Genomic DNA, 14,175 nt, shown 5'->3' on the forward strand with positions numbered 1-14,175 from the left:
AGGTCCAGCACCCCATCCCTTCCTGGTCATTTGGGGGAGTGAACCAGTGCACGGAAGGATTCCCCCCCCCCCCGCCTTTCAAATAAAAATAAGAGACGGCCTTCAGCCAAAATATGTTTATTGTTGAAGTTTCCGTTTCTAACCTACTTGAAAGGCAGGATCAGCCGGGTTTGCGCTCTCGGCTCCCACAGCAGCCGGAGGTGGCCTGGATCCCACCACGCCAGCGCCGAGCGCAGCGAGCCTCCGGCGGCCCCCATGCTCCCGGGCTTGGCGGGGCACCCCAACTCCCGCGCCCGTCACCTAGCGACCCTCGGCGTCCTTCCAGCAAGCTCTGCGGCGCCGCACCCCGTGACGTGCAGGACAGCCCGGCATGCTCAGGGCAGGCGCGGACTACGAGTCCCAGCAGGCGCCGCGCCCGCCTGACCGCCCCGCGGCGCCCCTGGACCCCGGCGGCCGCCCGCGACCCCCGCCCGCCCGCCGCGCCTGCGCCGGGACCGGGGCCTCGGGGGCTGAGCGGCCGCGGCGCGCGCCATGCGGAGGAGCGAGCGCAGGGGCGCCGGGGGGTCGCGGCCGGGGTCGCCCGCGGGCAAGGCCTGCCTGGAGGAGCCCGCCGGCCGAGCGCCGGGGCCGGGCCGCCGCAGCACCGAGTCCGAGGTCTACGACGACGGCACCAACACCTTCTTCTGGTGAGGCTCGGCCGCCGGCTCCGGCGGGGCCCCGCGCCCTTGGGCTCCTGGCTCCTTCCACGCGTGTGACCCGCGGGTCCCGGTGCGGGCAGTGCGGGCTCGGCCGCCCTCGCCGGCGGGATGCCCTGTGGCTGCGCCGCGCGGCGAAGGGACGCGCGGCCCGGGGGTGGGAGCAGAGCCCGGCGCGTGTGCGCGGGGCCGGGGTGGGAGCAGAGCCCGGCCGGTGTGCGCGGGGCCGGGGACCCTGCTGGTTGCGGGTCTGCAGCGGGCACAGCCCGGAGGTCAGCAAGGCTTTGAGTGGGCCGGCGTGGTTCTGGGGGCAGGCTTGTTGCACTGAGTGCGCCCCATAGCCGCCTGCCTCACTGGCCTTCATGGTTCTCCGGCATTTAGGACAAGTCCAGCGACTCAGGAAGTTAACCGCTAACCCAAGCAGGCGCCGTTCAGGACACACCGCGGGTCGTGGTGTGTGTCTGCGACGTGGTCGGCAGCCAGGGGCTGGACCGAGCTGCAGCCGGCCAGTTAACGAGACCTCACCCGGGGAATGGGTCGCAGCCATTTCTGCAGTGGGACAACCTGTTAGGGGATGCTGGGGGTCAGGCTGCAGACCCCGACAGGCACAGGGACACACCATCCAGGGATGGTGGCTGATGGCCTGGCGTGCAGGGTCAGCTGTGTGAGTGACCAGGGCCCCATGGCCTGGCGTGCAGGGTCAGCTGTGTGAGTGACCAGGGGCCCTCGCACAGCCAGTGTGTGGTCAGGGCTGTGTCCTGTCACACTCTTACACTCTTATACTTTGGTCAGTGTGTAGGTCCAGGCCTGCCCCCTGCAGCTGAAATGTTATTAGCATGTGGGCCTGGAGCTGTGTCCTGTGCTAACCCAGGTGGGCTCAAGGCTGCGTCCTAGTGGGCTATGAAGGCAGCTGTGTGCTGGGAAACTCCCTTGGTTTCACTTTGAGCAGCTGGGCTGACTTGGGATGGTGTCCTTACAGCCCACCCCACTGCAGAGCAGGCGGCCATAGGGGCCTCGTCCTGCCCGCTCTGTGTCTCATTGACATGGGCCGGTCCTGCCCATGGTCTCACTGGAGTGTGCGTGGAGGAAGGTTCCAGCCATCTCCCGTCCAGCTGTGGCTGCTGTGTATGGACTTTCGTGGCTGTTAGAAGGCAGGTTCCAGCCATCTCCTTGTCTCAGGGCCTCTGCCTTCTTTCGTTATATATTTGAAAGGCGAGTTAGAGAGAGGTGCGGCTTCATTCCCTTAATGGCTGCAACTTTCGTGGCTGGCCAGGCTGAAGCTGGGAGCCAGGAGCTTCTTCCAGGTCTCCCATGTGGGTGCCAGGGCCAGACACTTGGACCACCACCTGCCACTTTCTCAGGCCCTGAGCAGGGTTAAGGTTAGGGTTAAGATGGAAAGTGGGGCGTCTAGGAGCCTGGTCCCAGCCAAGTGGACTCGGCGTCCTCAGCCTCGGATCCCATGCTGCTGGGGGCCCTGCCCCTGGAGTGCAACCTGCCCCATTCCTGGAGTCCCCAGTCCCTGGCTTCCTCTCATTTCTCACCTTTTCTCGTAGGGGCCTGGGTGGACAGGGGCTATACCTGGGGGTAGGGTATGCTGGACAAGGCCTCTGGTGCGAGGCCAGTGGGCCCACTGGAACAGCCATGGCTGGGGTCTCTGAGGCCTGGGGAGGTGTGGACAGCACCTTCTCCACCCCCTCCTTGGACCCTGGCCCTGGCTGCTCTCGCTGGAGTCAGGGTCATCTGTGTGGGCTTTGTAGCCCCCATCAGCCCTGAGACGCTGGGCTCTGCTGTTCCCCTGTGGCAGGTGCAGAGGCCTCGGCTGGGAGTCCCTGGCCAAAAGGGTCAGATGTCCTTGAGAGTTGGAGGTGAGCTGAACCCTGGTGTCCCACCCAGCTTGAGCTGGCTGTGTCTGGTTGCAGGCGGGCACACACCCTCACTGTCCTCTTCATCCTTACCTGTGCACTGGGCTACGTGACACTGTTGGAGGAGACGCCTCAGGACACGGCCTACAACACCAAGAGGTGAGAGGCGGTGTGGCCTTGTCTACCAAGGCCTGCCTGGTACCTGGCTGTGGGGTGAGGGATGCTCTCCAGGCCTTCTGTGTACCTCAGGGGTATGCACAGGTGTGCTGTGTGTACAGGGGTGAGCTGCATGTGCAATAGGTATGTGGTGTGTGTACACGTGTGAGTGTGTGCATTTTTGTACTGTGTATATTGGTGTGACCTGCTCCAGATTCCATTTGCTCACCCTACGTCCAGTGAGGCCACTTCCTAGCCACTCCAGGCCCAGCTGCTGGTTGCAGAGTGGTGACCAGCTCTGCCCTGGCTGGAGTCTTCCAGTGTTCTGATCCCTGGGCACTGTGGACACAGCCAAGTGTGCACACAGGGACAGTCAGCTGTCTGTACGTGGCTGGTGTGTGCACGAGAGGAGGGTCTGCTCGTGGCTGTGTGTCCATGAGGAGGGTCTGCTCATGGCTGTGTGTGCATGAGGAGGGTCTGCTCGTGGCTGTGTGCACACGAGGAGGGTCTGCTCGTAGCTGTGTGTCCATGAGGAGGTCTGCTCGTGGCTGTGTGTCCATGAGGAGGTCTGCTCGTGGCTGTGTGTCCATGAGGAGGTCTGCTCGTGACTGAGTGTCCATGAGGAGGGTCTGCTCGTGGCTGTGTGTCCATGAGGAGGGTCTGCTCGTGGCTGTGTGTGCACACGAGGAGGTCTGCTCGTGGCTGTGTGTCCATGAGGAGGTCTGCTCGTGGCTGAGTATCCATGAGGAGGTCTGCTCGTGGCTGTGTGTGCACACGAGGAGGGTCTGCTCGTGGCTGTGTGCACACGAGGAGGTCTGCTCGTGGCTGTGTGTGCATGAGGAGGGTCTGCTCGTGGCTGTGTGTGCACACGAGGAGGGTCTCCGTCTCTTGCAGGGGCATCGTGGCCAGCATCTTGGTGTTCTTGTGCTTTGGAGTCACGCAAGCAAAGGACGGGCCATTCTCTAGACCTCACCCAGGTAACCTCTGTTCCTCCCGCAGCATACCTGACCCTGAGTTGAGAGCGCCAGCTCCCTGCCCAGCCACTGCCAGGGCCTAGGCGTGGGGCTCCCCAATACCCTGCCTCAGTGCCATGGAAGGTAGACCCAGGCATGTGACCCCTGACAGGAATGGGGGCTCCTCTCAGGGGTATGTGTTATGGGAGACGCGAAATGCATTTTATTTTTATTTTAGTTTAGTTTAGTTTCTTTGTATTGGAAAGTCAGATATACAGAGAGGAGGAAAGACAAAGACGACCTTCCATCCATTGGTTCACTCCCAGAATAGCCCCAAAGGCTGTATCTGAGCCAAGCTGGAGCCAGGCGCTTCTCTGGGTCTCCCATGTGGGTGCAGGGTCCCAAGGCTTTGGGCCGTCTTCCACTGCTCTCCCAGACCACAGGCAGGGAGCTGGATGGGAAGGGGAGCAGCCGGAACATGAACTGATGCCCATACGGGATCCCAGCACTTGCAAATGGATTATTAGCCAGTTGAGCCATTGCCCCAAAAAACTGCTTCTCTGAGCCAACTAGCAGTGAGTGCAAGTAGCCTAGGTGTCTGGGCTGGCCCTGCTGCAGGCAAGACTTCAATATGGCTGGGAGCTCCCTTATGTATAGGAGGGTGGGACCGGTTCCTTCTGAAGGCAGACCTGTTGCAGGAGCTGCCATGGTCAGGCCAGGCAGGGAAAACACTGCAGGGCCCTGTGATGCCCACACAGGCTGTGAATACTGCAGGCCCTGTCCTCTGCTGGTAAGTGGCACGTGGGGATGGGGCCCAGAGGTCACTGACCGTCTGGCTGTCCCCACAGCGTACTGGAGGTTCTGGTTGTGCGTGAGCGTGGTCTACGAGCTGTTCCTGATCTTCATTCTCTTCCAGGTGAGCAGGAGCTCACGCACACTTGGGGCAGAGGACGGGAGTTGTCCCTGAGCCCCTGGCCAGGCGGGGACTACAGGAGGGGTCCTGGCATTCAGAGACTGCATGGGTAGGCATGGGTGGAATCCTGGGCCTTGCTCATGGAGGTGCTGCCTTGCAGACGGTCCAGGACGGCCGGCAGTTCCTCAAGTATGTGGACCCCCGACTGGGGGTGCCGCTGCCTGAGAGGGACTACGGGGGAAACTGCCTCATCTATGACCCGGGCAATGAGACAGACCCCTTCCACAACATCTGGGTGAGGCTCCTGTGGGCCGGGGGAGGGGGTGCTGTGGGTGGGCTGTGCCTGAGCAGAGTCCCTGTTGCCTACAGGATAAGGGTGCTGTGGGTGGGCTGTGCCTGAGCAGAGTCCCTGTTGCCTACAGGATAAGGGTGCTGTGGGTGGGCTGTGCCTGAGCAGAGCCCCTGTTGCCTACAGGATAAGGGTGCTGTGGGTGGGCTGTGCCTGAGCAGAGCCCCTGTTGCCTACAGGATAAGCTCGATGGCTTTGTTCCTGCCCACTTCATCGGCTGGTACCTGAAGGTAGGGTAGGTGGTGGGCAAGCTTGCCCTGGCCGAGTACTGGGCAGGGGCAAACTCTGGGTCCCTTAGCCCTGCGCCCGCTCCTGTGCCCGCTCCTGTGCCCTCGGGGTGGGGTCTGCGTAGCCCCCGTGTGGGGCTGCCCTGCGAGGCGTGCCCTGCCCCCACCCCGCCACAGACCCTGATGATCCGCGACTGGTGGATGTGCATGATTGTGAGCGTCATGTTTGAGTTCCTGGAGTACAGCCTGGAGCACCAGCTGCCCAACTTCAGCGAGTGCTGGTGGGACCACGTGAGTGGCGGGACCCAGGAGGGGGCATGTGAGTGTGGGGACCCCGTGAGTGTGGAGAGTCCCTCAGCCCCCCACCCGGCTGCCACCCCCAGTGGATCATGGATGTGCTGGTGTGCAATGGACTGGGCATTTACTGCGGCATGAAGACACTCGAGTGGCTCTCCCTGAAGACATACAAGTGGCAGGGCCTCTGGAACATCCCCACCTACAGGTGCGGCCCCTCCCCAGCACTGGGCCCAGGGGTGCGGGCGGGTGAGGGTCTCAGCGGCTCTGCTCCACACTCACAGGGGCAAGATGAAGAGGATTGCCTTCCAGTTCACACCCTACAGCTGGGTGCGCTTCGAGTGGAGGCCAGCCTCGAGCCTGCGGCGCTGGCTGGCCGTGTGCGGCATCATCTTGGTGGTGAGTGAGGCCTGGCCCGCCCTGCTGCCCACCTTGCACCCCACACCGCTGCGCTCTCACTCTGACCTGCCCCTAGTTCCTGCTAGCCGAGCTCAACACCTTCTACCTCAAGTTTGTGCTGTGGATGCCACCCGAGCACTACCTGGTACTGCTGCGCCTCGTCTTCCTGGTCAACGTAGGCGGCGTGGCCATGAGGGAGATCTATGACTTTATGGATGACCTGTGAGCACCAGGGCTGGGCCACAGTGGGTGGGGCCGTGAGGGCGACCTGGGGCTTGGGGTTGGCCTGTAAGCTCTGGAGCAGGGCTGTGGTGGGGTGGGGCTCCAGGCCAGCTGTCTGTCCCCCTGCAGGAAGCCCCACAGGAAGCTGGGCCAGCAGGCCTGGCTGGTGGCAGCCATCACAGTCACGGAGCTGCTGATCGTGGTAAAGTACGACCCTCACACGCTGACGCTGTCGCTGCCTTTCTACATCTCCCAGTGCTGGACACTCGGCTCCATCCTGGTGCTCACCTGGACTGTCTGGCGCTTCTTCCTGCGGTGAGCACCTGGGGACCTGCCCCTGCACCCCAGACCTCACTTCCTGTGGGCAGGCGAAGGGTGGGCGCTGACCTGGCCCTGCTGCCCCAGGGACATCACACTACGATACAAGGAGACACGGCGACAGAAGCAGCAGAGCGACTCAGATGGCACCAGCCACATGGACGCGTGTCTGGAGCCAGAGGACAACCTACCTGGGACAGCCAGGGACCAGCAGCCTGAGCCTCGGGCAGAGCCACCCTCGGCCACCTCCTGACCCGCAGCCTCTACCGCTGGCACTCCGGTTCCTGGCAGATCCACCTCCTCTGCCCTCACTGAGCTGGAGGGGAACTCACATGTGTGTCCATGGCCACTGTGTGGTACGAGCGCTATAGCCCCAAGACTTGTCCATGGCGGAGGCCGGGGCCCCACTGTGCCCTCTGCCTGCGGGGGTGGAGGGATGTGGACCCCACCGAGCACAGGAGCCACACAGATCCAGACGGGATCGACAACCAAGGGACAGCAGGGTCTACAGTCTGGCCGCCCGCGCTCCCGCCAGGCCCAGGCAGGGGACACGCGCAAGGCCGGTGTGGTCAGCCAAGAGTGTGTGCAGGGAGGCCTCACTGGCATCTGTTCCATCCCAGGGCACGACCGTGAGGACCTCGAGGGCTGCAGGCCTCTGCTGCCTGGCAGGCCAGTGGCCAAGGCCACCCAGGTGCCGAGATCTGGCGAGGTGGCCATGTGGGAGGGAACTGTGGGAGGAAGCTCGCTCTCTCCCCATTCTCTGCCTTTGATTAAACTGAATCTTTAGAAGAAACTCAGGAGTAAAAGCGCCCAGACTCTGACCTCCTACATTGGAGGCTCCTCAGTGGTGGGGTCCACTGCTCTCATCGGGGGGCCCCCCAGACTACACCTCCACACAGGGAGCCCCACCTGACCACAGACACACACACACAGGGAGCCCCCCAGACTACAGTTACACACACACACACACACACACACACAGGGAGCCCAGCTCCCAAGGCTCAGCTAGTCACCCCCTCCACCCAGGACCCTGGTCCCTCTGCTAGGAGCCATGTCCAGATCCTACCATGGGGAGTGGCTCCTGGCCATATGTAAGAGGGTCACTAGATGGGTAGCTTGGATGACCTTACAGAAGAGTCCTGGGCATTCTCATATCCCACATTTGCATGAGAAAGAGAAAAGCACAGAGGATCTGCATTGTGTTAGCATACACAGGCGAGCCATTACGTACTGACACAGTGAGTCCAACAGACCTTCACATGACAGTGGGACTGGGTGCTTCCTTCTTCCCTGACAGTGGCTGCTGAGCTTCTGGGCTGTCACACACCATCCCCCTGGGCACAGGGCCCCAGCACTGCGCCGTCCTCCCAGGTCATTAGCAGGGAACTGGGTTGGAAGAGGAGCAACTGGGACTTGAACTGGCACCCATGTGGGATGCTGGTGCCACAGGAGGGGGCTCAGCCCCAGCCCCTGACTTTGTCACCAGCTGCGACAACAGGGCACTCTAAGGCCCAATCAGTCTGAGTGGGCCAGCGTCCAGGCAGGGCACGATGTGACCTCCCCAAGCCCAAAAGGAAACCGTCCTGCCCATACACGCTTTAATTGTCACAATCACAGGGGACCGGGACCAGAACTGCTGGTGGGGGGGAGCTCAGCAGATGACACGCAGTGGGGGCCGGGCCTCTTCCAATGCATGCAGCTGCTCCTCCATGTCCTGCGTCCAGTAGATGTCATAGAGTCTGCGGCGGGAGAGAGGCCAGGCCTGGGTCAGCTCCCCTCCAAGTCCCCCTCTCCCACTGACCAGCAGGTACAGGGTCTGTAGGGGTAGGGGTCATAGGCCTGGGCCAGCTCCCCCAGCCCCCACTATCCAGTAGGTGTCCTAAGTGAGGCAGGGGAGGAGGCCTTGGACCAGGCTGCGCTCACGTACACGAGCTGCTCCAGGGCGCACGCTGGGTGCCGCACACTGTCCACCAGCTGCTGGAGCCCAGCGTCCCCCATGCAGTTGTTGCTGAGGTCCAGTCTGCGCAGGCTGGGTGTGCTCAGCAGGGCCGTGGCGAGGCGGCTGCAGCCGGCATTCCCCACCTCGCAGTCCCCTAGGCTGGTGGGAGGAGGGTGGGCAGGACAGAGCAGTTGGTAAAGCCAACGGTGGGGCAACCCTCAGCTCAGAACACCCCACACTCACCGCAGCACCCACAGCCAGACACAAACCCCCCCCACACACACCGCAGCGCCCAGTCAGGGACCCTACACACAGCAGTGCCCACAGCCAGAGACCCCACACACCACAGCACCCACAGCCAGGGACCTCACACCACAGCGCCCACATCCAGAGACCCCCCCCCACACACACAGCAGCACCCACAATCAGGGACCCCACACAGCAGCACCCACAGTCAGGGACCCCACACACCACAGCGCCCACAGCCAGAGACCACCCCCACACACACAGCAGCACCCACAATCAGAGACCCCACATACCACAGCGCCCACATCCAGAGACCCCACACACACCACAGCACCCACAGTCAGAGACCCCCACACACACCACAGCGCCCACAGTCAGAGACCTCACACCACAGCGCCCACATCCAGAGACCCCCCCACACACACACACCACAGCGCCCACAATCAGGGACCCTACACAGCAGCGCCCACAGCCAGAGACCCCACACACCACAGCGCCCACAGCCAGGGACCCCCCCCCCCACAGCAGCACCCACAATCAGGGACCCCACACTCACCACAGTGCCCACAGCCAGAGACCCCCCCCACACACACACAGCACCCACAATCAGGGACCCCACACACCACAGCGCCCACAGCCAGGGACCCCACACTCACCACAGCGCCCACAGCCAGAGACCATCCCCCCACACACAGCAGCACCCACAATCAGGGACCCCACACACCACAGCGCCCACAGCCAGAGACCCCACACTTACCACAGCGCCCACAGCCAAAGACCATCCCCCCACACACAGCAGCACCCACAATCAGGGACCCCACACACCACAGCGCCCACAGCCAGAGACCCCACACTTACCACAGCGCCCACAGCCAGAGACCACCCCCCCACACACAGCAGCACCCACAATCAGGGACCCCACACACCACAGCGCCCACAGCCAGGGACCCCACACTCACCACAGCGCCTGCAGCACGCAGCCAGGCTGGCCCAGGCCCTGGCACAGCCCCTCAACCCCTGCGTCCCCCAGCGGGTTGCTGCTCAGCTGCAGCTCCAGGAGACTCGTGCTCTGGGCCAGCACGGAGCCGAAGTGGGGGCAGCTGGCGGCCGTCAGATCACAGGACTTCACCCTGTGGGGACCACGGTGTCGCTGAGGGCTCCTCTGGGTCCATTGCAGCCAGACCGGGCCCAGGTCCCCAAGGGTCTGCAGCCTGGCTCCAGCAGGGCCCGCCCCGCTCACCACAGGGTCTGCAGCCCGCAGCCCGGCTCCAGCAGGGCTTCGCAGAGCAGGCGCGCGCCCTGGTCCCCGAGCGCGTTCCCGGACACGCTGACTTCCTTGAGGCTGTCCTTGACCTTCAGCAGGCGGCACAGGTCGCGACAGCCGTCGGCGCCGAAGCTGCAGTCCCACAGCCTGCGGGCAGGGCCGCTGTCAGTGGGTGCCCCGCGCCCGCGCCGCCCCGCGCCGCCCCGCACCCGCAGACTCACCACAGGGTCCTGAGCTGGGAGCTGGGCCGCAGCAGCCCCGCGCACAGCGCCGCCAGCCCCGCGTCGCCCAGCGGGTTGTCGCCCAGGTGTAGCTCCTTCAGCGACCCCCTGGACGCCGCCACCTCCGCCAGCTCCGTGCAGTTGGCCGCTGTCAGGCCGCACGTCTCCAGCCTGGGGATGCGGCGTGCGTGAGTGGACACTGTGTGTGCCCCGCAGCCCGCCCTCCGCGCCCCACCCCGCGGGCCTGGCCTTACCGGAGCACCTCCAGCTGCGAGGCTGCGTCCCGCAGGGCCCCGCACAGGGCGTGGACGCCCTCCTCGCCCAGGTCGTTGTTGCTCAGCGCGAGCTCCTTCAAGCCGGGCTTGGCTCTGAGCACTGCAGCCAGGGGCTCACAGCCAGCGGCCGACAGCTTGCAGTACTCCAGCCTGCGGGGCAGGCCAGGCTGGGGTCTCACCTCCGCACACCCCCCACCGCACGGCGGCCCAGAGAGGGTGAGGGAGTCCCCAGTGGCCCGCATGCTCCCCAGGGAAGCAGGCGGGGAGCTCACCGCAGCTTCTCCACGTGGCACTCAGGGTCCAGGAGTCCTTGGCACAGAAGCCGCAGGCCCGCGTCCCCCAGGGCGTTGTCGCTGAGCTGCAGCTCACGCAGCGCGGGCATGGCACGGAGGGCGCCCGGGAGCACCCCGCAGCCGGCCTCGCTCAGGCAGCACGTCTGAAGGCTGAGGGAGCAGCGTCAGGGTTGCCCCCACCCCGCCTCCCCGGCAGGGCCTCCCCAGTCAGCCGCCTATGCTGCCACTCACCTCAGCTTGCGCACCTGGCAGCTGGGGCCCTGCAACGCCTGCAGCACCTGGCCCACACCCGTGTCCCCCAGCGCGTTGAAGGCCAGGCTGAGTTCCGTGAGGGCGGAATTGGCCCGCAGTGCTTTGCTCAGGGCGCCACACCGCGCCTCTCCCGAGACACCGCAGTCCTCAACCCTGCAAACAGCACCCGGTCAGCTGGTGGGCAACCCCCTCCTGCAGCCCACTAGGGCCTGCCAGCGTCCACAGGTGGGGGGGTAGCTGAGCAGGCACAGCCTCGGGCGTGGGCAGGGCTGTGAGTGGACCCAGGGGCTGAGCCAGCCCCTGCTCAGCAGACCCACACATGAGCATCTGACCACATGCTGGAGGCCCCACACTGTCCCAGGTATGTCCGAGAGGGACAGTGTGGGGGCATCCTGGGACAGGCAGACATCCTGCGCTGTTAGAGCCAAGAGGCTAGAAGCTAGTGCTGACCAGAGCCAGAACTTGTCCTCCGTGTTCCCAGAGGAAGCAGAGAGGTCAGCTGCCCCAGGCCCTTGCTCAGCTCAGACAGTGCTGGCCAATCCTGCCTGGGCTGTAGACTTTGTATTTTCAAATGGACAGAAACCATCACAAACCATGAAAGTGACATCTGATGCTGTCACACAAGGCCCTTGTCCGTGTCTGGGAGTCCAGGCTGTGGGGCAGCATGCTAAGCCAACACCTACAGCGTCAGCATCCCTTATGGGCACCAGTTCAAGTCCCAGCTGCTCTACTTCCCATCCAGCTGTTGTTAATGTCCCTGGGGAAACAGCAGAGGACGGCCCAAGTCCTTGGGGCCCGGTACCTGGGCAGGACACCCAGAAGAAACTCCTGGCTCCTGGCTTCAGCCTGGCCCAGATCCAGCTGTTGCAACCAACTGGGGAATGAACAGCAGAGGCAAAATCTCTCTTTGTCCACCACGCATCCTGAGTACCCACCTGACCACCGGGCACTGCTGGATCTGGGGCAGGAGCTCCGTCCACCTGGCATCGGTCAGCTGCTCGAACTGGATGTGCAGGCTCATGGTGGCAGCTGATGAGAGATAGAGTGTCAGCTGCGACCACCCAGAGCTTGACCGGCCAGGACCTGGGGCTGGAGGAATAGGGCAGGGCCCCTCAGGAGCCTTGCCACTGCTGCCCTCACCCACCGGCCTCAGTAAAGGCATAGGGCAGATGGGCAGGGCAGGACTTGGGGGTGGAGCCAGCCACTGTGGAGACCCCGCCCCACTGCTCACCATCCCGTGCCCCTGGCCCTGGCACCTGCAAGGCAGTCAGGGCTACAAATCCAAGGTACCAGGACAAAGCCCTGACTGCCCAGCACCCAAGGACACCATAGGGAGCTGCACCAACCAGGGTAGGGACATGGGGACGCCAGGATACCTCTGTAGCTGGGACCTCTCACCCCAGGCCAGCCTGTGAGCAAGGCTGGGGTCAGGCCATTGTCCAGGCAGGCACTGGCCGGGGCTGGGCAGGGGAAGGGGAGGCAGGATACACTCAGAAGCCATCCGTGTCGACCACAAAGGTCATGGCACAGGAGCTGCCTGAAGCAGGTTCCTGGTTCCTGGTAACTCTCTCAGGCCCAGGCAAGGCACACCTAACCTAATCATGTACAGAGATACTCAGCTGGATGTAAGAGCCCATGGCTTGGGAAGGCTTGGGCACTTGATCTGTTGGCCATCAGTGTGGGACCAGGAGAGGACTGGTATATGGCCACATCCCATGCTCACCTGGGAGTGGGAAGAGAAGGGGCTCCTAACCTTTCTGGTCACTGAGACTCCCACACCCTTCTGTCCTGTTGTGGGGGACCCCAGGCTGGGATCCCACAGTGGCCAGGCTGTCCTTCCCCTGGCCAGTCCCAGGCTCTGAGCCCCAGCCTCTGATGACCCTCTGACCTGGTAGACCCTGATGCTCATTCAGCCATGTGTCCCAGGGAAGGACCACAGAGAAACCAAAAGACCAAATAAGGTGGGGCAGGGCAAGGGGGAGGGGAGGGCAGGACAAGGGGGAGGGGAGAGCAGAGACAAGGGGGAGGGCAGAGACAAGGGGGAGGGGAGGGCAGAGACAAGGGGGAGGGGAGGGCAAGGGCAAGGGGGAGGGCAGGCCAAGGGGGAGGGGAGGGCAGAGACAAGGGGAGGGGAGGGGAGGGCAAGGGGGAGGGGAGGGCAAGGGGGAGGGCAGGGCAGGGCAAGGGGGAGGGCAGGGCAGAGACAAGGGGGAGGGGAGGGCTGGGGGAGGGGAGGGCAGAGGCAAGTAGGGGCGTCAGGGGCAGGTGGTGGGGCAGGGACAGGTGCAGAGCAAGTGGGATGGCAGGGGTGAGGCAAGTGGGGGGAGCAGACCCAGAGCAGCGGTTGGTGCAGGCTCTGCCCCAAGGAGCTGACATCAAGGCCTCCCTGTCCCCTCTGCCACCTCCCACAGGCAGAACAGGTGCTGAGCTGCCCAGAATCTAGGCTAGGAGTTGTCTGCAGGGACCTAGCCCTGTACCTTCCAGCTCCTGCTGAGGGCCCCTTGCCACCCGTGCTGTGGTGCCACCAGTCAAACCACTGCCTGCAGTGCCAGCATCCCACATGGGCACAGGTTCAATCCCGGCTGCCCCACCTCCCACCCTGCTCCTGCTTAAGCACCTGGGAAAGCAGTGGAGGACGATCCGAGTCCTTGGAGTTCTGCAGCACCACAGGCGACCTGGAGGAAGCTCCTGGCTTCAGCCTGGCCCAGCCCCAGCTGTCACAGGCATTCAGTGAATGACTCACCCCTCTCCCCCAGGACAGTAGGTGTGACAGGCGGGGTAGCAGCCCCAATCTCCAAACCCGTGTGTTACCCAACGTGGACCACCAGGGTCATTACTGCCCCCTGTGGCTGGAAGAGGGGAGGGTGGTTCCCTTGGCCCTGCGGCCCCCCGGGTGCAGGGTAGGATCTCGCAGGGGTGTCGGTGGATCGCACCTGCCGCAGCCAGGTCGCTGCCATCCCACTGTGCCTCCCTCCTGTTCCGAGTCCGCAGAGGCTCCGGCCAAGTCCCAGGGCGGGCAGGCCCCACCGGGATGCACCCTGTGTAAGGAGTTATTCCAATATCCTTCCCTGGACGGTGCCATTCCTTCTTCCTCACAGCTCACAAAACTCCCGCCGGCCTAGCTACCCACCAATCAGATGTAACCTGGCATTCCACCTGAGAATCCCACCTCCCAATCTTACAGCCCCCTCCCCAACTCCGCCCACTCGCCAATCATCCCTAGGCATTCACCTGCAGGCACCAACCCGCTCTTATCCTGCTCTTACCTCTCTCTTATCCCTCCTTCTCTGGTCTCTG

At 63.8% G+C, this 14,175-nt stretch overlaps 2 protein-coding genes across 3 annotated transcripts; one reads left to right on the forward strand and one right to left on the reverse strand.

The window, feature by feature from the left end:
* The first annotated feature begins 383 nt into the window (after positions 1 to 383).
* Positions 384 to 6,978, forward strand: LOC101517456 (phosphatidylserine synthase 2). The gene is made up of 12 exons (XM_058662597.1): positions 384 to 686; positions 2,615 to 2,716; positions 3,608 to 3,690; positions 4,515 to 4,582; positions 4,740 to 4,874; positions 5,108 to 5,158; positions 5,333 to 5,446; positions 5,539 to 5,657; positions 5,734 to 5,848; positions 5,925 to 6,070; positions 6,200 to 6,385; positions 6,476 to 6,978. Exons 1-12 carry the CDS (start codon positions 532 to 534, stop codon positions 6,639 to 6,641), a joined length of 1,440 nt encoding a protein of 479 aa, XP_058518580.1. The 5' UTR covers positions 384 to 531; the 3' UTR covers positions 6,642 to 6,978.
* A 1,052-nt stretch (positions 6,979 to 8,030) lies between these two features.
* LOC101517699 (ribonuclease inhibitor) lies at positions 8,031 to 13,836 on the reverse strand. Of its 2 annotated transcripts, none has more exons than XM_058662599.1 (10): positions 13,812 to 13,836; positions 11,814 to 11,967; positions 10,858 to 11,031; positions 10,606 to 10,776; positions 10,313 to 10,483; positions 10,059 to 10,229; positions 9,814 to 9,984; positions 9,533 to 9,703; positions 8,316 to 8,486; positions 8,031 to 8,127 (listed from the first exon to the last, which is right to left on the reverse strand). In XM_058662599.1, exons 2-10 carry the CDS (start codon positions 11,897 to 11,899, stop codon positions 8,040 to 8,042), a joined length of 1,374 nt encoding a protein of 457 aa, XP_058518582.1. In that variant the 5' UTR covers positions 11,900 to 11,967; positions 13,812 to 13,836; the 3' UTR covers positions 8,031 to 8,039. The 2 variants fall into 2 exon arrangements, with proteins under 2 accessions (XP_058518582.1, XP_058518581.1); XM_058662598.1 differs by lacking the exon at positions 13,812 to 13,836 and adding an exon at positions 12,277 to 12,450.
* Between the last annotated feature and the right edge of the window lie 339 nt (positions 13,837 to 14,175).

The sequence above is a fragment of the Ochotona princeps genome, chromosome 4 (genome assembly GCF_030435755.1).
Source record: "Ochotona princeps isolate mOchPri1 chromosome 4, mOchPri1.hap1, whole genome shotgun sequence".
Classification (NCBI taxonomy): domain Eukaryota; kingdom Metazoa; phylum Chordata; class Mammalia; order Lagomorpha; family Ochotonidae; genus Ochotona; species Ochotona princeps.

Coding starts and splice junctions, on each gene's coding strand:
- LOC101517699 (XM_058662598.1), bottom strand. CDS start 12,379: ATGGCTTCTGAGTGTATCCTGCCTCCCCTTCCCCTGCCCAGCCCCGGC. Junction 10,777..10,857: donor TGCCAGGTGCGCAAGCTGAG/GTGAGTGGCAGC, acceptor CTGCTCCCTCAG/CCTTCAGACGTGCTGCCTGA. Junction 10,230..10,312: donor TCGCAGCTGGAGGTGCTCCG/GTAAGGCCAGGC, acceptor CCGCATCCCCAG/GCTGGAGACGTGCGGCCTGA.
- LOC101517456 (XM_058662597.1), top strand. CDS start 532: ATGCGGAGGAGCGAGCGCAGGGGCGCCGGGGGGTCGCGGCCGGGGTCG. Junction 687..2,614: donor GGCACCAACACCTTCTTCTG/GTGAGGCTCGGC, acceptor GTCTGGTTGCAG/GCGGGCACACACCCTCACTG. Junction 4,875..5,107: donor ACCCCTTCCACAACATCTGG/GTGAGGCTCCTG, acceptor TGTTGCCTACAG/GATAAGCTCGATGGCTTTGT.